Source organism: Macaca thibetana, chromosome 20 (genome assembly GCF_024542745.1).
Source record: "Macaca thibetana thibetana isolate TM-01 chromosome 20, ASM2454274v1, whole genome shotgun sequence".
Taxonomy (NCBI): Eukaryota; Metazoa; Chordata; class Mammalia; order Primates; family Cercopithecidae; genus Macaca; species Macaca thibetana.
The window spans coordinates 21604278-21625235 of record NC_065597.1 but is presented as its reverse complement, the minus strand read 5'-3'; the positions used below and the strand labels follow the sequence as shown (position 1 = coordinate 21625235).

General features: G+C 42.7%; 1 protein-coding gene across 2 annotated transcripts in view; it reads right to left on the bottom strand.

Moving 5' to 3' along the window:
• The window catches only part of WWOX (WW domain containing oxidoreductase), a 1132972-nt gene that overhangs the window by 635091 nt on the left and 476923 nt on the right, over positions 1–20958 (bottom strand). The window contains exon 9 of one of the 2 annotated variants that reach the window (XM_050773209.1): positions 8760–8988. The exons of the other annotated variant lie outside the window; for it this stretch is intronic. Within the exon in view, the coding sequence (XP_050629166.1) occupies positions 8773–8988 (216 nt within the window). The 3' untranslated portion in view covers positions 8760–8772. Of the gene's footprint in view, positions 1–8759; positions 8989–20958 lie in introns of those variants that run through there. 2 annotated transcript variants of the gene reach the window in all.

Sequence of the window (20958 nt, the reverse complement as noted above, 5' to 3'; positions counted from 1 at the left end):
CACTTGAATATATTCTGTCAAACTGCAATCCTGAAACTGAATTACCAATGGCACAAGCCCAAACAAGGTCGTCTGTGCATGTGCTAAACTGAAAGTCATGTCATTGACATTACCTAGCAACAGATTCTTCGCAAAGTGGCACCTTCCCCAAGACTGTTAGGAAGATGTGGTCAAAAAGAGTGTCAACACACGGTCTCCCAGAGCTATGAACCGAGGAATTGTCCAAAAGGTCTTCGAGAAGGTAAAAATGATGAATGTAGACGTAATCATCCCTATTTAAATAATTTAAGAACCAAAGCCCAGAAAGCATCAGTAAATTGTTCATAGTCTCAAAGTTAGGAAGTGGAATGGTTTGGACTTCAACTCTAGCTGGTTTGGCTCAAAATTAGGGCATCATACCCAGGGCTGCATGAACTTCTTTCCTGGTGAACTCAGGATTGCATGAAAGGTGAGCCAGCTAAATGACGAGCTCATGGTCCGGGCACCTTTTACTCATGGCAGCACTGCTGAAATTCAGGAGATAAATGCTCAGTTTTAAAAGCTCTGTTCTGAAGAAAGTTAAAATCTGAACAAGGTTTTAAACATGTATTTGCCCTGCACCACCACCACCACCAAATATAACAAACTGGACAGAAAGTCTGTTCAGCAAATATTCATTTTCCATCCTCTCATCTCCTTGTAAGGCAATTTCTCTTCTGAAGCTGGGCTTGGTTATGTAACTGACTTTAGCCAATGAAAGTGATGGGATGTGCTAAGTTGCAGCCTAACCCTATGAGACATTGGTGACAGCTAATTTGCACCAAGAGAAGAATGTTCCCCAATTCACGACTCAACTTTCAACCTGAGTTATAGAATGAGATGGGTGAAATGGGGCTACTTATAGACCAATCACTGAATTTGGGGGTCACTTGTTATGCAGAAATAGCTAACTAATATATGGAGTGAAAATGGGATGAAAAATAAAATGGTCAAGATATATAAAAGTGAGCAGATGGTAGTGTGGGGATGGCACAGAAATGTTAGCCTTAGAAGGAATCTTGAGAAAGGATTAAGACACCCAAGGCAGCATTTATTTTAAGAGACAGGCTCTTGTTCTTTTGCCCAGGCTGAAGTGCAGTGGCACAATCATAGCTCATTGCAACCCGAATCTTCTGGGCTTAAGAGATATCCCCCTTTAGCCTCTTGAGTAGCTGGGACTACAGGTATGAGCCATCATGCCCGGCTAATATTTTTATTTGGGTAGAGACAGGGTCTCAATATAGTGCCCAGTCTGGTCACAAACGTCTGGCCTCAAGTGATCCTCCTGCCTGGGCCACCCACTGTGCTGGGATTACAGGCATGAGCTACCAGGCCTCAAGGCAGCATTTTTGTGTGGTCCCTGCTTTCATGGTTGTGCAGCTTCACCACTTAAGGAAACCAAAATGGAAAAACATCTGCCTCATGGAGAATGAAGGACCCAAGCCCAATGCCTCCAAACAAGGAAAGTGTGCAAAAGGAACAAAGAGAAAACGCATCGTAGCTCTATGCTAAATCAAGCTATGTCTTTTGGGAAGTGAACTTCAATTATGAAGTATAAATTTTGAATAAAAGAAAGAAAGGCAGACACTTTGTGAGTTCTGAAAAATCACAGATGCATTATTTGTTGCAGAAAAGTTGGTGAAACATAGAAGAACTGGAAGGAAGGCTATTTAAAACATTCCCCAAGATTATGGCGATTACTTCTTCCCTTTCAAATGCAGAGTATATTGAAGTTTCTTTTAAAAATTCATACAGGAGAGTCATTCTATGCAACGGTAAGAGGCAAACTGTCAGACAACATTCCCAATTCAATATTATATTGTGCTTCAAGAAAAGATTTCCATATATTCTAGATTAAAAAAGCCTCATAAATAATCCAGTACATGTTCTGAAAAATGAAAAAAATAATTTTGTGTTTGCATTTTACTCCAGAGTAAAATTTAATCTCTTTTAATATAGCATGTTTTATATAAAGAGGTAAAAAGATGTAACTTTACGAAAATTGATTTTTTTACATGTTTAAAAATGTCCCATGCAGTATTTATCTAGGCATTTTCCATCTGCAAGTATACAACAGGCATTATATATTGATAACTTCACCATGTTGGGTTAAAAGTAAATAGAGTTGTGATTTGATTTAATGAAATTTTTCTTCATAGTGCTAAAAATAATCAAGACCAGATAGTGGCTTTAGGAGGGTGTCATCCATTATTCAGGCTATAGTTTTCAAAACTGTATCATGGTCTATAATGGCACACAGTAGGTTCGTATTAATTATGTGTCAAATGCACAACTTAAGAGAGGGAATGCCCCAGTCCAAAGCAAAGCTGAAGTCACAAGATCTTAGGATGGGGTGTAACCAGATGATTTGTGCCTTCTTGCCATTCACGCAGAAATCCTTTTGGTTTCCTGAGCATCCCTCAGGAGTTTTATAGACTAATGGGTAGGTGTAAGATTAACACCACATCCTCAGCACATTAGACAACCTGGAGATAGGGCTATTCCAGTCTAGTATCCTCTAAACAAACATGTTCCAAATACTACGTAGGAACAGTATTAGGGAGATCTGAATCTTAAATAGTCTTAACAACCTTGAAAAAAAAAAAAAACAAAAAAAAAAGAAAAAGGTTTTGATGTGTTGTCTGGCCCTCATCTCCAGGGGTAGAACTAACGCAGTGATGATTTCTCATCCCAGCTGAAGGAGGCTTTCAAACAGCAATTAAAATATGCAAAGTCTTCTCAAACATCTTCCTGCTTTAACTTTAAGGCTTTTCATGGCAGCTTTAAATATATATATATTTAACCGAAAAATAAATATTGAATATATTCAGGGTATATAAAGTAATGATTTCATTACTATATACATTCTGTAATGATTATCACAATCAAATTATTTAACACGTCCATCACCACTCATGCTGTACATTAGATCTCCAGAGCTGGTTTATTAATAACTAAAAGTTTGAACCCTTTGATCAGTATCTCCCCACTTCACCAACACCCTAGCCCCAACAACCACCATTCTTACTCTCTGTTTCTATTCTATGAGTTTGGCTTTTTTAGATTCCACGTTGTTAGTCCGATCATACAGTATTTGTCTCTCTGTGTCTGGCTTATCTAATTTAACATAATGCCCTCCAGGTTCAGAAATGCATTTTAAAAAATGTGGTTCACGTACACAGTGAAATATTATTCAGCCATAAAAAGGATGAAATCTTGCCATTTGTGACAACACAAGTAGTACTCTTTGAAGGCAGATATTCTGGCCATAAGACATTCATGGGCTTCTTGTTGCTTTCAGGAAGGAAGCAACCATAGACAACTTTAGATAGGATTCAGGTTTTAGACTCTTCAGAGACATTATCTGGCTGCAAAGAAGAGAGAAGATACTTCCAAGTTGTGGCTGATAGACTGTACGGTGGCCCCACATAATCCCTACCTCCTGGTATTCACACCATTGTGTAGTTTCCTCCCTTTGAATGTGTGCAGGACTTCTGACTTGCTATTAATCAGCAGAATCTGGCAAATGTGATGAGCTATACATGGCTCCCATGATTACACTGGGCATATAAGACTCCATCTTGCTGGCCAACTTGCCCCAGAGACTCTTGTTGCTGGCTTGATGAAGGAAGCTGCTATGTGGGGAAAGCCCACGTAGTCAGGAACTGTTGATGCTTCTAGGAGCTGAGGGCTGCCTCCAACCAACAGCCAACCATCAGAAAGGAGCCAGGCCCTGAGTCAAAAAGCTACAAAGAAACAAAGTCTGCTAGTAATCTGAGTGATCTGGGAAGCCAATTCTTCCCCACTCAAGCTACCGGATTAGAACACACCCTGGCCAATATATGATTGCAACTTTGTGAAACCCTAGACAGAGGACCTGGCTAAGTCATACTCCAATTCTTGATCCACAGAAACCATGAAATAATAAATGTGTGCTGTTTTAAGCTGCAAAATTTGTGTTAATTTATGTAGCAAGAATACTGAATGATACACAAGTGGAGAATGTGAAGTGTGTTCAAGTGGAGATTGCGAATGAGCAGATGGTGTGGCAAGGACAGGAAGCAAGTAAACCTGATGAAAGCTTTGGATTCGTGGTTCAGTGCAGCATTCCTGCAACCCATCTAGTGGCTGTCTACAGAAGTGTGCTCACGAAAATGCATTAAAATAATAAACAAATTAGTGAGACAGAGAGTACACTGGGCAAAGGAACGACAAGCTGAGCATTGTAAGCTTAGTCCCAGAGGACACAGGGAGCCAGTGAATGTTTTTGAGCAGAGGAGTCATGTGACAAAGGTGTGTTTTAGGAAAATGTATCTGACATATAGGATGGACTGGAGTATACAGAAATTCAAATCACAGGGTGTAACATCACATTCTTATTTTTTCATCACACAAAATCTCACACGTCAAAATAGCTAAGAAGAAAAAACAAAATAGCCAAGTATCCGACACCTATTTCGGTTTCAAGGTAGTAGAACATTTCTTAACCTTTTTTTGTTTTGTTTTTTGTTGTTGTTGTTTTTTCAGACGGAGTTGTACTCTGTTACCCAGGCTGGAATGCACTGGCACAATCTATGCTCGCTGCAAGCTCCGCCTCCTGAGTTCACGCCATTCTCCTGCCTCAGCCTCCTGAGTAGCTCAGACTACAGGTACCTGCCACCACACCTGGCTAATTTTGCTGTATTTTTAGTAGAGACGGGGTTTTGCAGTGTTAGCCAGGATGGTCTCAATCTCCTAACCTAGTGATCCGCCTGCCTCAGCCTCCCAAAGTGGTGGGATTATAGGCATGAACCACCGCGCTCAGCTAAAATTTTTTAAACTTTTACTTCTGGAAGCAGATTCTTTCAGATTATGTGATATGTGCCACATATAACAAGACTTCACACAAGCAATGTGTGTATGCTTTAATAATATGTAGAATGACTACCTAGGTACCTGTCACTCATTTTAAGAAACAGAACTTTCCAATACCTCCCCTGTGTATCTCTCCCCATGGCATCATTCTATTTTCCTCCCCACCATGCCCCATCCCACCACACACCTGGGAAAACACTAACTCATATTTTGCATTATTCATTTACTTGGTTTTCTTTATAGTTTTATCAAATATCCTCAAACAATATGTTTAGTTTTGCCTATATTTTAAATTTTCTATAAATTGAATCATACTGTATATATACTCCTATGTAAACACTTTTTTTTTTTTTTGGTGACAGAGTCTTACTCTGTAGCCCAGGCTGGAGTGCAGTGGTACAATCATGGCTCACCGTAGCCTCGACCTTCTGGGCTCAAGAGATCCTCACACGACAGCCTCCCAAGTAGCTGGGACCACAGACACATGACACCACGCTGGCTAATTTTTGTATTTTGGGTAGAGATGGGATCTCAGTATGTTGCCTGGGTTGGAATCAAACTCCTGGGCTCAAGCAATCTGCTCACTGTGGCCTCCCAAAGTGCCAGGATTACAGATGTGAGCCACCATGCCCAGCTGTAAAAGCTGTTTTAATCCTGTATTATGTGGCCGAGGTTCTTCTATGTTGATGCAGGTTTTGGTAACCATCCATTATCACTGCTATCTCCTGTGCAGGAATGTGCCACCATTGCCACTGGGAATACTACCATTAGTGTAGTATTAATTTCCCCATTTCATTGTAGATGGCTTTTGGAGATCTTTCAATTTCTTGCTATCACAAATAATGTGCCAGAAGCTTTCTTGAACTTTTCCTAGTTCTCCAGAGTTTCTCTAAGGCATCTTTATAGGAACGAAATTGCCTATGTTCCTAAACACTAGTTTATTAAGTAATACCAAAATGTTTTCCAAAATGGCTGTTTCAGTTAAGTAATGTATAAAATTCCCTACTTCCATATCCTTCCAATACTTGTTATTACCTTACTACTTAACTTTTTGCCAATCTAGTGAGTGTGAAATAATTTATCAGTGTTGTATTAACTGCAATGCCTTTTTTTTTTTTTTTTTTTTTTTTTTTTTTTTTTTGAGATGGAATCTAGCTCTGTTGCCCAGGCTGGAGTATAGTGGCACAATCTCAGCTCACTGCAACCTCCGTCTCCCGGATTCTAGCAATTCTCCTGCCTCACCCTCCCAAGCAGCTGGGATTACAGGCACGTGCCACCATGCCCAGCTAATTTTGTATTTTTAGTAGAGAAGGGGTTTTAGCATGTTGGCCAGGCTGGTCTCGAACTCCTGACCTCAAGTAATCCACCTGCCTTGGCCTCCCAAAGTGCTGAGATTACAGGCATGAGCCACAGCACCCAGCCAACTGCAATGCCTTCTAACATGAGTTTGAACATGTTTTTGATAATATGGTAGTCTTTATAGGACAGTTTCTATTCTAAGGCACTTGCCCTTTAAAAGCCACATGTCAAGTTGGCCAAACAAAACCTATGCCCACAAAAAGTTATTAATAAAGTTAAAACATAATGTGTCAAATGAATGTGTGTCTGTTAAGCTGTAATGCATGTAATATATATATATATTTAATGGGACATTTCACAAAGTCATCTATGATTAATCTTGGCCCCCAAGTGTACTGGTGGTATGACCTTGGGCAAGTCGTTTACCTTTCTAAAGCATTACTGGCTCATAAAAAGCTATTTAAGCAACACATTTACTAAAATTGACACATAAAGAAAAGGCTATCTGCATTATTAACATTCATAATCATCACTGCCCCTTTCTCCCTCAGAGGGTTTTCAGAAATGTACATTTCTCTTCTACTGTAAGTAGCTACAGTAAGCTTTCTCATGCAGATACAAAGAAAGGACCCATACTTCCCTTCAAACCTCAATTCTAAATTAAAAGATCACAGGTTACATGAACAGGTCACCTGGGCAACATAGTTTCTTCAACAATCAATAATTTTTGTCTTGCCAGGGCACCTTTTCACTTTCTGTTCCTTCTGCCTCAAACACTTTTCCTCTGGATATTCACACTGCCAGTTCCTTCTCATCTTTGAAACTCTGCCCTTACCTAGCTGTCCTTTCTAAAGCTTGCCCCGCCTTCTCCCCGGCCATTCATTTCTAGTCCAGCACCATGTTTGTTTGTTTCTGAAAATGTATCGCCACTGGAATATATTTTGTCTTGGTGTTTACTCGTTTTTTGCCTGATTCCCCTACTGGAATGTACACTCTGTAAACCTGGCTTGTCTGAGGTTCACCTTTGTGTCTTCAGAAGCTTGAGAAACACCTGGCTTCTAGGACGGTGGTTGAGTAACTGTTGCAGCTGGGCTTGATGGCTCATACCTATAATCCCTGTACTTTGAGAGGCAGAGGCGGGAGGATCACTTGAATCCAGGCATTTGAGACCAGCCTGGACAACAGAGTCATATTGCATCTCTATAAAAGAAAAATTTTTAAAAATCAGCCAGGCATGGTGGTGCATGCCTGTAATCCCAGCTACTCAGGAGGCTGAGGCATGAGGATCACTTCAGACCAGGAGATCAAGGCTACAGTGAGCTATGATTGCACCACCACACTCCAGACCCTGTCTCGAAGAAAAATAAATTGTTGCATTAGCTCATCTACTACCAACGTTTCAGAAAGGACTTGGTGGTGAAACTGGACATTTACATGTGAATTTTTATATTAATAAAACAGTTGGGCCCCAGACCCCTAGTCTAGCAGTCTTTATTTCCACCTCACTAGTTTCCCCTGAGTTTGTTTGCAAAGTTGAATTTCTAAAAATGCTAACAGAGCCACAAGGATTTCCTGTATTCTCACGTGTTTCCCTTTTACCAATAAAGAAGTTATATGAACATAAATCAACAAAATACTATATTTTCTTCATCTTTATATCCACCTGTTAGTTTTAGAGTTTTAATCTTTCCAATAACCATCCCATTGCAAGCTCTTGAGGATGGAAACCATCTCTTATCACATTTGAAATTCAACGAGGAAGCTCTAAGAGCACCATGTGACAAGAGGTACCGATGGATATTTACGATCAAGGAAGATGAGCAGCTAGAAGCAGCAGCCTGTCGATGAGGCCACATCGTATTACGAATATGGTTTATTACCAGCTCCCAAAGATATGCCTCTCTTTGGTCAATAAGAAAAGGATAAAAGGTTCAAGATAAGGAAGAGGCACTTTATAAATGAAAATGTTCACTAATGAAATTAGTATCGTTATTGCAAGAAGTGCTAATTTTCCTGCTCACTGAGAGTTTAATAAAAATGTTATGTCTACTCTATAACTGTGATTAATCAGTGTAGTATTGAGAAGTACAGCGATTCTTTTTCAACAAGGCAATTTTCAAAATTTGAAAAGGTGTAAATTTCATGCAAATTGCTTCATAATCATATATGTACAAAAAGGAGCCGACAAAATTGCAGTCACTAAAGGACTCATTAACATTTAACTTTTTCCCCCTTTTCTCCAACTGCTCCTTAAATGGTTTACGATAAATTAAATGATTTGACCAACTGAAAGGTATAATACAGGTGAATGTCAACCAAATGGTGATATTTTAAACCAACTCAAATGTGGATGTTAGGTTTGAACAGTGATATGAAATAGAAAGTTTTATAAAGGAAAACTGCCTCGATTCAATGAAAATGCATCTACTTGTTTTAATAACAATAGAGAGAGACAAGGAGCACTTTTCTATTTTTGATTCTTCTCAGTGGGAAACAGTACACCTTTGCTATAGACAGTCACATTTTTGCCCATAGTGTTCTTCCCCCCACCGCCACCTGCCCCCCACCCCACCCCGACAGGTCCCCACGTATCCTATAATTTTAAGCAGCAGTTTGCAAACCTGAGTGTTCCTCAGACAAAGTGGTCTGAAGTTTCCCTGGCCCACAATGATGGCTCACCTGGGAAGCATTCTGTTTCCCGTGTAATGAGCCAGCCCGAGAGGCTGACACCCAGGAGCCTCCAGTCTCATTGTGCGTAGTGTCCACAACAGCACGATCGGGGTAAATCCAGAGTAGGTTATTCATCTGTTTACATAGCTAAGGGAGAAGTGGATAACAAGACCTCACATGTAAGGATGACAGTGTTAGGATTACTAGATGCATCTACTGATGGCCCTTAAAACTTGTAAAACAGAAGCAGAAAACAAACTTACTTGCAGACGCTAGTATTAATATTGTGACAGCTAACTAACAGCCACTTGTTTCTGGCTTTTAAGAAGTTGGGGCTGGGCGCTGTGGCTCATGCCTGTAATCCCAGCACTTTGGGAGGCCGAGGCAGGTGGATCACTCAAGGTCAGGAGTTCGAGACTAGCCTGGCCAACATGGAGAAACCCCATCTCTACTAAAATACAAAAATTAGCTGGGTGTGGTGGCAGGTGCCTGTAATCCCAGGTACTTGGGAGTCTGAGGCAGGAAAATCGCTTGAATCTGGGACGTGGAGGTTGCAGTGAGCTGGGATCGCGCCACTGCACTCCAGCCAGGGTGACAGAGTGCAACTCCATTTCAAAAAAAGAAAAAAAAGTTGGGGCCGGGTGCGGTGGCTCAAGCCTGTAATCCCAGCACTTTGGGAGGCCGAGACAGGCGGATCACGAGGTCAGGAGATCGAGACCATCCTGGCTAACACGGTGAAACCCCGTCTCTACTAAAAAAATACGAAAAACTAGCCGGGCGAGGTGGCGGGGACTTGTAGTCCCAGCTACTCGGGAGGCTGAGGCAGGAGAACGGCATAAACACGGGAGGTGGAGCTTGCAGTGAGCGGAGATCCGGCCACTGCACTCCAGGCTGGGAGACAGAGCGAGACTCCGTCTCAAAAAAAAAAAAAAAAGTTGGAAGCCTTTTTTTAAGAAAAAAGAAAAATTTAATATATAACTTAGAAAGCAGTGGTTAGCAATTTCTGGGTAATAACTCAAAGTGATTCTAAATGGTCTAAGTACTGCCACGGTTCTTGCATTGGGTGGATTTTCTTCCCCCCATGCAGGCTTTTGGAGGGACAAAGTAATGATAAGTAGGAACAATTTTCCTCCCTCATCTTCATCCCGTACCTCATATATTTTCTAAAATGGCCCTACTCAAGGCAGTTACTAGGCACAGTCGATGTTCTTCACAAGAGTTTTTCAGAGGATGATTTTTGGTTAAAGTGGCACATTTTAGAACCATCTGGTCACATGCATTAATGCACACTTTCAAATTCCGCACGGATTTTTACGATGCGTTCTTCTGCCCTAAGTGTCTCTCGCAGGCACTGTCTGTAAATGAGACAAAGACTCCTGCCGCCTTCAGTCCGCGGAGTAGTGAACAGAGGCTCTGGATTTCACATGGCAACACATTTTCCATTATACGCTAAGATTAATAAACCTCGCAGAGCCCCGACGAGCCACTGGAAAACAAGGGCAGCAGGGGTGCTTGTTTCTGTTCCATTAGACACAGGATGAGCTGCAGGCTCGCCACACTCTGTCACTCCAGCCGGTAACGGGCCTCCTTGAGACCACCCCGGCTGGAGGCTCCACTGGTTTGGTGGCCCAGTTGCAGGAGAAAAACTTTCTCCTTTTTTCCCCCTGACTCACCCAGAGAGGCAACGTGGATGAGCTGGAACTTTCCACAGTCAGTGGGGAATAGCCAGTAGGTTCTTCCTTGCCCTAGTTACACAGCAAAGGGCACCTTTTAAATACAATAGCAGGCTGCGGCAAGCTTGGGGGCCTTTCAGAACACACCAAAAAACCTCACTTCTGAGCAAAGACCCTGGCAGGCAGCACAGCTTTGGGAAAGGGTCGGGAGATGATGGGGGCTTAAATTGGGCTTCTGCCAATCACGGCCTTTACCAGGGTTGGGCTTGTGTTCTTGGCTGGGTCACTCTGAACCTCAGTTTCTTCTTCTGATACTGAGAATGATGGATACACCTATCACTTAGGGCAGGATAAACAAATAATGACTATATGACTTCAGCCTCTTGCCTGGCACATAGAAAGCACACACATGTGAGTTTCTGCTATGATCACACTGGCGGTTGCTTCAATTTTAATTACTATCATGATTGCTATCGATACTGCTGGTATGACTAATACTATTCACAGAGACGTGACCCCTTTGATCTTCAATTCTCTCAACTCTAAACTGATGGCAGCCATGCCCTGCTCTGACTGATGAATCAAACAGTGTGAAAAAACCATGTTCTTGGTGCTCAGTTTATCGCACATCTCCGCCTTTCTGGCAGGACTTCTAGGAGGAGGAAGTAAAGCCCACTTTGGTGTCACTAAAATTTCCAATCTCCCTACTGCACTGTTATGAGCCCTGTCCTAAGAGACTTCTCCCTACAGAAGGAAGCTCTGCAGTCTCGGGAGGTAGAAACCACAGCTTCCAGCTGTCTCTGAGCCCTGACACCCCCCCCAACCTCAGCACAGACAGCCTCATTTGGTCCTTGGAACCATCCTGTGCCTCACACTGATGCCTCACAATTTACAGCAAGGCCTCAGATGATCAGAGAGGAGAAGCCACAGGCCCAAGGCAGCAAAACTTTGTTTTTGGCAGAACTCAGAAAGCCAGACGACCCTCTCCTGGTTCTGATACCATGTTCTCCCTACTATACTTGCTATTTTCTGAATCACTAAGTAGAGATGTAAGTGACATAGTTGTCATGGACTCAATGTATGTGTTCTTCTCCCCAGCTCCCCCAACTTCATATGCTGAAGTCCTAAGTCCCAATGTGACAGTATTTGGAGGTGAGCTTTTGGGAGGTGATTAATTTCAAATGAGATCTTGGGAGGGGGCAGGGAACAATGAGATTCATATCCTTATAAGAAGAAAAATGGTCCAGAGCCCTACCTCTCTCTGCCATGGGAGGATACACAAAGGCATGCCTCTGGGAATCATAAAGAGAGCCTTAGGCAGGCACTGAATTTGCCCACGCCTTGGGCTTCCCAGCCTCCAGACTGTGAGGAATAGAGGCCTGCTGTTTAAGTTGCCCAGTCTATGGCATTCTGTTACAGCAATCCAAGCAGACAAAACAATCACCATCGTATGAATATCTGCTCAGTCACTGTTGTGGGGTGGGGACGAAAAACGTGATGGTCTTGCCCACATTTCAGTCCTGAGACATGGACCTGGGACAGCTTTATAAGGAAGACTCCAATCACGGAGGGACCGCCTGGATAAAGCTTATATTCTCTACTTCTGTGGATAGCCTGGAGGATATTGTTATCCCTACTCTGTGGATGAGGGAACCTGAAATCCAGAATTAGTGGTTGCGGTAGAATAATAATGACTCCCTACAAGAGAAGTCTACACACTAATCCCCCAAATTTGTAACTCTGTCATCAGGCATGGCAAAAGGGACTTTGAAGATGTGATTAAGTTAAGGACCCTGAGATGGACAGATTATTCAAGATTATTTGGGTAGTCCCAATGGAATCAAAAGCGTTCTTATAAGAGAGTGGCAGGAGGGCCAGATGAGGAGAATGTGATGGGACAATGGAAGAGGAATCAGTAAAGCACATGTGATGATAGTAAACTGTTGGTTTCGAAGGCAGAGGAAGGGGCCAAGAGCCAAGGAATGCAGGAGGCCTCTAGAAGCTGAAAAATGCAAGGAAATGGATTCTCCCCTAGAGCCTCCAGAAGGAAGCAGCCCTACCGACACCTCGATCAGGCGAGACGGATTTTGAACTTGTGACTCCCCAGAACTGCAAGATGATAAACATGTGCTGTTTTAAGCCAGTACGTTTTTGGTAATTAGTTTATAACAAATCAGCTATCAGCAAGAAGAAAGAAATACAGTGATGGATTTAGTCTTCAAACTTAGAGGCACCAATGCCAAAGTCAGCATTCCTTCTACTCTGCTATGCTGCCCTGATGAATGAATGAATGGACTGAGGTTCCTTTCAGTTACAGTTGCTGGGGAGAGAACAGTCCAAGAAACTACTCATACTCTTCTCTCGGTTCCTACAGCTCCAACAACTGTGTAGTGTATCCTTTGGTTTTGTTTTCGTTTTCTACTTACCTTGTTAAAAAGGAAGGAGGATTTCAGATGGCATGCATATACACATACTGCATATAAAAACTAGAGAAGAGTCAAGAGTGAGGAGAGAAGGGAGCAAAAGAAAAAGAGGAAGGAAAAGAAGAAAAAATAAAACAGATGATCCGTAAATAGATCTTGACGGAAAAAAAATTAGGTTAAAATTTTTAAACAAATAAGGAAATAGGTGAAATGAATTGACAGAGAGGTGCCATATGGTTCTATGACTTTGCTGGAGCCAGGCAGAAGTGTGCCAAAATTTATTTTTGAGCTCCTGAGTGGCCAGAGAAAAGAAGGGAATATTATCAGATATTAGGTTCAGATTTAAAAAGAAACTGATTGCTTAGGAGAAATGATCTTTTCTTGACATGACACCTTTAAGAAATGTCTCTCCCCGGGGTTTTGTGTGTGTTAACACTCACTCTCTACCCCTCCCATTAGATCCTGCCACCTGATCCTTGTGAGCGAGACAAGATTTTCAAGGATCCTCAATTTGTTGAATATCCCTGCAGCATATAACTCTGGATGAAATGTTCATGCTTCCTGAGACAGAAAACACTGGCCAGGGCATCAGCGAGGGTTCACTCACCAAATAACTGAATACTTCTGCATACCAGGACTACAGCTGAGGAAAAGGGCAAACACTACACATTTTACTTCTTTACAACAGCTCTCAAATTCAAAAGTATTGTCTGCATTCAATTTTACTGTGCAATGAACCATCACAAATATTAGCGGCTATAAACAACAGCTATTTATTTTTAGCTCAAGACTGTATGGGTCAGCAATTTGGGCTGGGCTCGACTGGGCAGGTGTCTGCTGTCAGCAAGGCAGTTTTGTCTGTAGGTTGGCTCTTGGCTGGGGCAAATGTGGAAACACGGTCTTGTGTCTCTCATCACCCAGAAGGCTAGCCTGGGCTTGTTCACACCCAGAAGTAAAAGGGTTCCTAGCACACCAAGTGGGCAAGCACCAACACAGAAGCGTTTTTCAAGCCTCTGCTTGTGCTGTGTTTCCAAATGCCTCATTGGTCCAATCAAGTTTCATGCCATCTTGGTTCAAGGAGTGGAGAAACGAACTTCACTTTTGGAGGGGAAGATCTACAATTTCACAATGCAAGGATGTACATGTGCAGGGGAGAGGAAAGAATTGGTAGCCATTTTTACAGTCAACCACAGATATTAATTGTTGGCATCTGTGGATTTAATATCTGCCAACCAGGAACAAATACAGACGGTTCTTAATAACAAGGGATATTAATGAATCAGATCACTAATCATTCCTCCTGGATAATTTAATATAGTTTATTCAACACGAAGGCAGCAGGGTGGAAGACAGATAGCTTCCTAAAAGTCATTTGGTTCTAAAAATCTACTTTTACGTTCTATTGCCGTAAGAAAAAAAAAAAGTGTCTGTGTGTGTGTGTGTGTGTGTGTGCGCGCGTTCATCCACACGAGTGCCTGCATCCTGAACACGTACTATCTTTGGATTCTCTCTCCTACGTTGTTATTGTTCAAGTTTTGGCTTCAATGTCTGTCAGTTCTTTTCCTGAACCACCCCATACCACCCTGAATCTGCAATTGCTCCAGTGATATTCAGAGTATTAAAAAGAAATAAATAAATAAAATAAAAGGGAAGTTGCAGAAGGGCAGCACTTACCCCATACACAAGAAAATAGACTGAAAGGAAAGTATTGTCAAAGTGTTTTGCAAATGACATTTTCAGCAATATAAATTATGATTTATTTTCCCATGTAATCATCTTGATTGCAGACATCCTTTTGGAGAAATCACACTGCTGTTGGCTAGCTTTTTAAAGCCTCACAAGACAACTTTCAAACCTGATTAGTATGTATGCTGGGAAATCAGATACATTATATTTAGCTTGAAGTGCAGAGCATCGTGGGTGCAAAGAAAGAAAGATAGGGGAGGGATTTAAAAAAAAAAAAAAAAGAACATCTGTAAAGCTTTTCAGAGGGATCTGCACGGCATATGGCAGAGTAAGAGTTTGCTCAAGTTCTCTTTATGTAATTAACTGACTGTGTGTCACCTCCTCATCGTGGAGCTCCCACATCGCTCAGCTATGGGATGTGATGACTTTGTACCAGGGACAGGCTCATGCTTTTCTGTGATGACACTGAAGAGCTCAGCACTTCCATAGACAGGGTCTTCCCTGGGTTGAAGATCATAACTCCTAGCTTGCATGCTTTCACCTCCATTCAGGGGAGCAATCAGATTGTCAGTGGGTACAGACAGCCCAAAGGAAGGCAAGCATTGACCAAGCGTGAGTGTCTGACAAAGAGCCATGCATGGAAACAGGCCTTTCCAATGGGAGTAAGTGACAGATCCGGCACAGTCAGCCAAGAGGGAGGCACGTGCAATGCCAAGGGCAGACATTTATGGAGTCCACGAGCTCAGGGTCAGCAAGTACAGAATGGGTACCTGCATGAACCTGGGAGGTTAAGTGCCTCGCTTGCCTCCCTTAACCCTGGTATGCTCAGCATCAGGGGGTGCGGGAAAAGACAAATTCCTGGAGTGTGAATGCAAATGGTAAGTAACAAAAACACTAGTTCATATAGTAACACACAATATTTTTGAATTCAGAGTAGATGCAGAATATGCATGGGTTTTTGAGATAAAGTGAGCTCTCAGAGGAGGAATTTTGCATGCAGTGTGGGAGCTAGAGGCAGCATTCCCCAGGCTCGCGAGGCTCTTATTTCCTTCTCCTCTACCCAAAAGGCACTCCACGATGAAACAGTTTGAGAAGCTAGAGATTTCCAGAGAGCTTGGATCAAACCCAGAGTTGAGCATCCAATTTGTTTGGATAACTCTATCTGAGCAAAGGGCAGGGAAAGGGATGCTTGTTGAGTACCCAGTATATGCCTCCACATGGCTAAAAACGAAGACTCCACTTGCCATTGCTTCATCATTATAGCAATCCTGAATATCAACCCATTGTGTTAGGTTGGTGCAAAAGTCATTGCGCTTTTCCCTATTACTTTTAATGGGAAATTAGATAAAGACGTTGAGGCACAGAGAAGATAATGAGTTGCATCATCAAGTTGCTCAAGAGACCAACCGTTTCCAATTCACTTCCACTGCTGGTAACTGAAGATCATGAGCCACAGAACCAACGCTGCATTCTGCTCTGCAGGCAAAATCAGTTGCTCGGCTCACAGGTGAAGGCCGTGTCTGCCTATAATAAAACCTCTGACTCCCTGTAAGGTGCTCTACCTAAACATCCTTTCTTTGCAGTTTATATCTTCTTCAATTTCCCCCTTTCTTTTATATTAAACTTTCTACCTTTGAAAAAGTCTCTACCAAGATCTGGTTTTTTTTTTTTTTTTTTTTTTTTTTTGTTACTTAAAAAAAAAAAAAAAAAAAAAGTGGCTTTGATAGGTAACATTCTAAATTGGCCTCCCAGATTCCCGGTCCATGGTGTATGCATGACTTCTTCCAGTTATTCAGTCAATTCCTACGCTAGGTACTATCATGAACGGATTTTGCCAATGTTAATTAACACTCCACCTCAGTTGCCCTTAAGATAAAGAAACTATCCTCATCACGTGAGCCCTTGAAATCCAGACCTAGACATCAGAGTCAAGGAAAGTCGGAGAGATTCAAAGCAGGAAGGGACTCCATGCACAAGACAGTCTCTGTTGCTGGCTTTGAGATGCAGGGGGCCAAAAGTCAAGGAATGTGGGTGGCCTCTGGGAGCTGAGGGCAGCCACCAGCAGAAGTCACTAGGAAACAGGGGCCCTAGTCTTACAACTGCAAGGATCTGAATCCTGCCAGCACCCTGAATGAGCCTGGCAGTGGATGCTTCTTCCACAGAGCCTGCAAGAAGGGAAGTACCTCCAGCTGACACCTTGATTTTGTCACCACAAGACCCTAGGCTTCTGATCTAGAGAATTGTAGCTAATAAACAGATGTGAATGTGAACTGCTAAGTGTGTGGTCATTTGTTACACAGCAATAGCAAAAAAAAAAAAAAAAAAAAAAAAAAAAAAAAAAAAAAAAAAAATCTGCACCATGCAACAATCCCAGCTTTCCAATAAAATTTTCTTCTGCTTATTTCTTTGGCATCCACAATGACCGTGCCTTCAGAGTATAAAACTCATAACACAAAAACTCAATCACCATAGCTGCATTTTTCTTTATTAATTGCTTAAGAACTGGTTTCAAAATGATATGTATCACTAACATTACTATTTTAACATTATTATTATTACTATTATTTTTAGACAGAGTTTCACTCTTGTTCCTAGAGTGGAGTGCAATGGTGTAATCTTGGCTCACAGCCTCCACCTCCCAGGTTCAAGGGATTCTCCTGCCTCAGCCTCCCAAGTTGGGATTACAGGCATGCGCCGCCACACCCGGCTAATTTTGTATTTTTAGTAGAGACGGGGTTTCTCCATGTTGGCCAGGCTGGTCTCGAATTCCTGACCTCAGGTGATCCACCTACCTCGGCCTCCCAAACTGCTGGGATTACCACACCGGGCCACTAATGTTATTTTTGATGGTAATAATATTCTATTCTAACAAATGAATCCAGACCAGCAGCTAGTGTAATTGTTTTTCTCTGCTATGTCTTACTCAAAGACAAGAAAGATTTCAGATCCAAACAGATTTCAGAATCTATTCTACAAAATGTACCTGTTTCAGTAGTACTGACTTATCCTAAGCTACTAGCTGGAGAAAACTGCTACTACGCATATTTTTTGTATAAAATATTTTCTAATATAATCTCCTGAACTGCAGAGATGCGAGGAAAAAAAATGGCCTTATAAATTTCTCCTTACAACCAAAAGTACACTAAAAAAGACAACAGCCTTTCAATGTCACTAATTTCTCTGAAGCAATGTAACAGCAAACTCCAGAGACCTTGGCTAGTTCAGAAAAAATAGAAAAATGTAGATTCAGGAGAAGCTGGGGAGCTAGGCTTTCTGCAACAGATTGTAAGCCAAGTCATAAATTGAGGTAAAGGATGAGATAAAGAGGGGAGAATGAGGGTGGAGCCTGTTGTTTTGTGCCTGTTCACTTGAGGTGTGCAAGATGAATGGGCTGAGAATTGTCCTGTCCATTTCTGCAATACATTCACACTATTAAAGTCATTAGTTAGAACTTTCTACCACGAAGCTACTGTGAGAAGGGTGTTTCCCTTGAGGAGGAGGATTAAAAAGAAAAAAAAGAAAATCCTCCTGGAATACACAAAACTATTTGCACAGGAAAAATGAAGCCAGCGGCCATCTGCTAATAATGCTGCTTTAAAAGCATACGCACTTAGAGCCTCTGCTTTCCAACATGTTTAATAAAGAAAGCATATTAACAAGGTGATACAGGCAATGCTTGGGAGGAAAGGGAAAAAGTTCATTAATCTCATAAATCCATTGGCTGGAGAGCATCTCTTTCTCCCCGTCTCATGCTAGAATTTGATCTACTTGCTTCTCGACACTCAGTCTACAGGCATGTCTTAGTCTATATCCAGCCCTGGCTCTGGCCTCCATGATCTCTTGCCTGAACTATTCTGGGAGCCCACCTGCTGCCAGTCCTGACCCTCACAAATCCATCATTCTTCACTGAAGCCAGAAGGTTCTTTCTTTCTTTTTTTTTTTATTTTTTTTTATTTTTTGAGATGGAGTCTCGCTCTGTCACCCAGGCTAGAGTGCAGTAGCGCGATCTTGGCTCACTGCAAGCTCTGCCTCCCGGGTTTACACCATTCTCCTGCCTCAGCCTCCCGAGTAGCTGGGACTACAGGCGCCCGCCACCCTCCCGGCTAGTTTTTCGTATTTTTTAGTAGAGACGGGGTTTCACCATGTTAGCCAGGATGGTCTCGATCTCCTGACCTCATGATCCGCCCGTCTCGGCCTCCCAAAGTACTGGGATTACAGGCTTGAGCCGCTGCGCCCGGCCTAGAAGGTTCTTTCTAAAATGCATGCACGGTCCTCTTATTATGTGAGATACCACAGCATTCATAAACTCTCCCAGTGCATTCTGTGACTGCCAGGATAAGACCTAGAATCTTGCTGTAACTACTGAAGCACCTGGGGACTTCAGCTCTATCTCCAAGCTCACTCTTTCCCACCAATGTCCCTCTCCCAAGCTAGGCTCCAAGCCAGACGGAACTACATGTCCTTCCATGTAGAGGCCAGATCTCGTGTGGATGCCATGGATATGATCATGAGCAACAAAGTCCTTGTAGTCAGGGAGATGACAGCCTGGAACAGCCAGCAGAGAAGTAAACAGATAACCACAAGATGATCATGGTTGTAGGAGGTATTATGCGAACAAAGGAGGATGCAAGGTACCCCACTGAGACTGTAAGTTGTAGAGAGAAGGGGTCTAGGGTTCAGGCAAGTCTTCTAGAAGAGCCACTTGGTTTGGTGAACGAAAAGGCACACTCTAGGCAGAAGAATGTGACAACACGAAGGCTAGGCCTTTCCAAGCTTGATCAAAGCCAAGACTGGGAAGGAGTGACACTGGCAGAGGTCAGCTAAGTGAATTGGAGGCTGGAATCAGGGAGACCTATGAGAACCACCACAACAGCTAGGTGCGAGCAGGCAAGCTCATGAGTTAGCATAACAGCAATCTCCAATGCCTAGGAGGCCAGGCCATTTCTACAATGAGTGAAGCAGGTCTGATGGGTACTATGGCAAACCAGAGGGCACATGCCCCAGCTAAAGAGGGGCAGCCGCTGCTCAAGTCCAGCCAACTGTAGCCAAATGCAAAATGCAGGCAAAGGATGCCAGCTCTGCTTTGTAGAGATAAGCAAAAAATCCCAGTATTGGTGGGATATCTCCCAAGTTTTAAATGTTCACAGCTAACTTATTTCATTAAAACAAAACAAAACAAAACAAACTTCAGCAGGCCAAACCAAAGACATCTGCAAGCCACCAATTTGCAACTTACAGGATACGACTGGGAAATGAGGATGGAGACTCCAGGCACTAGAAAATTTTCTTGCTTCTTATGCAGGGATCGGAAGGGCAAAAACACCAAAAATGAAGCTGACCCCCAGGAAGGCGGTGGCAGCAGCAGCCAGGGCCGAAGCTGCCCAGGAGTGAAAGGAAACCTCTCTGAAGGCCAAGAATGAGCACAGGCCTTCAGAATCACAGCCCCACATCTGCGAGCTAAGTTAGTCAACAAATATTCACTGAGGGCAGACTATGCGCCTGGCACTGTTCCAGGCTCTGAAAAAGCAGAAGTGTACAAATCAAACAAAATTCCTGCTCTACACTTTGGGAGGCCAAGGTGGGCCGATCACCTGAGGTCAGGTGTTCGAGAGCAGCCTGGCCATCATGGTGAAACCCCGTCTCTACTAAAAATACAAAAATTAGCTGGGTGTGGTGGTGGGTGACTGTAATCCCAGCTACACGGGAGGCTGAGGTAGGAGAATTGTTGGAACCCGGGAGGTGGAGGTTGCAGTCAGCTGACGTCGCACCACTGCACTCCAGCCTGGGTGATACAGTGAGACTCCCATCTCCAACAACAACAACAAAAAATCCCTTCCCTAGAGGAATGTACTTATGTGTCCCTTTTCTGGAGAAAATGAAAAATAGGACAGTTTTCAGTGGTTTTTAGCAAAGTCTCTGATAGAGGGTCATGCTCTTCAGCTGTAGTGCCACTCCCTTCTTGGAAACACAAAGACAACAAAAAACGTGGAAGTGAAACGGGCCTCATGGGCCCAGGGCTCCCACATTCCAGAAATGAAGAGAATGGGGTTTTCCTGCTTGTTTTTGGCTGTATCCCCAACACCTAGAACGGTGCCTGCACGTGCTGACATCCGCTGAATGAATGTGACAATTGAGGGCTAAGAGGTATTCCCAAGAGCCCAGGGGGAAGAAAAATATCACTAAAGTTGGTATTGGCTTTTCCCACATGAAAAGCATTTCCCTTTTGCTTCCAAATCTCTGTGTGACGGTAGATAGGTAGAAGCAGGTCTCAAGGTAAATAATAATAATCATGATAATTGGTCTTTCCCTGTGTTAGCAAGCTTGGGTATTCAGAA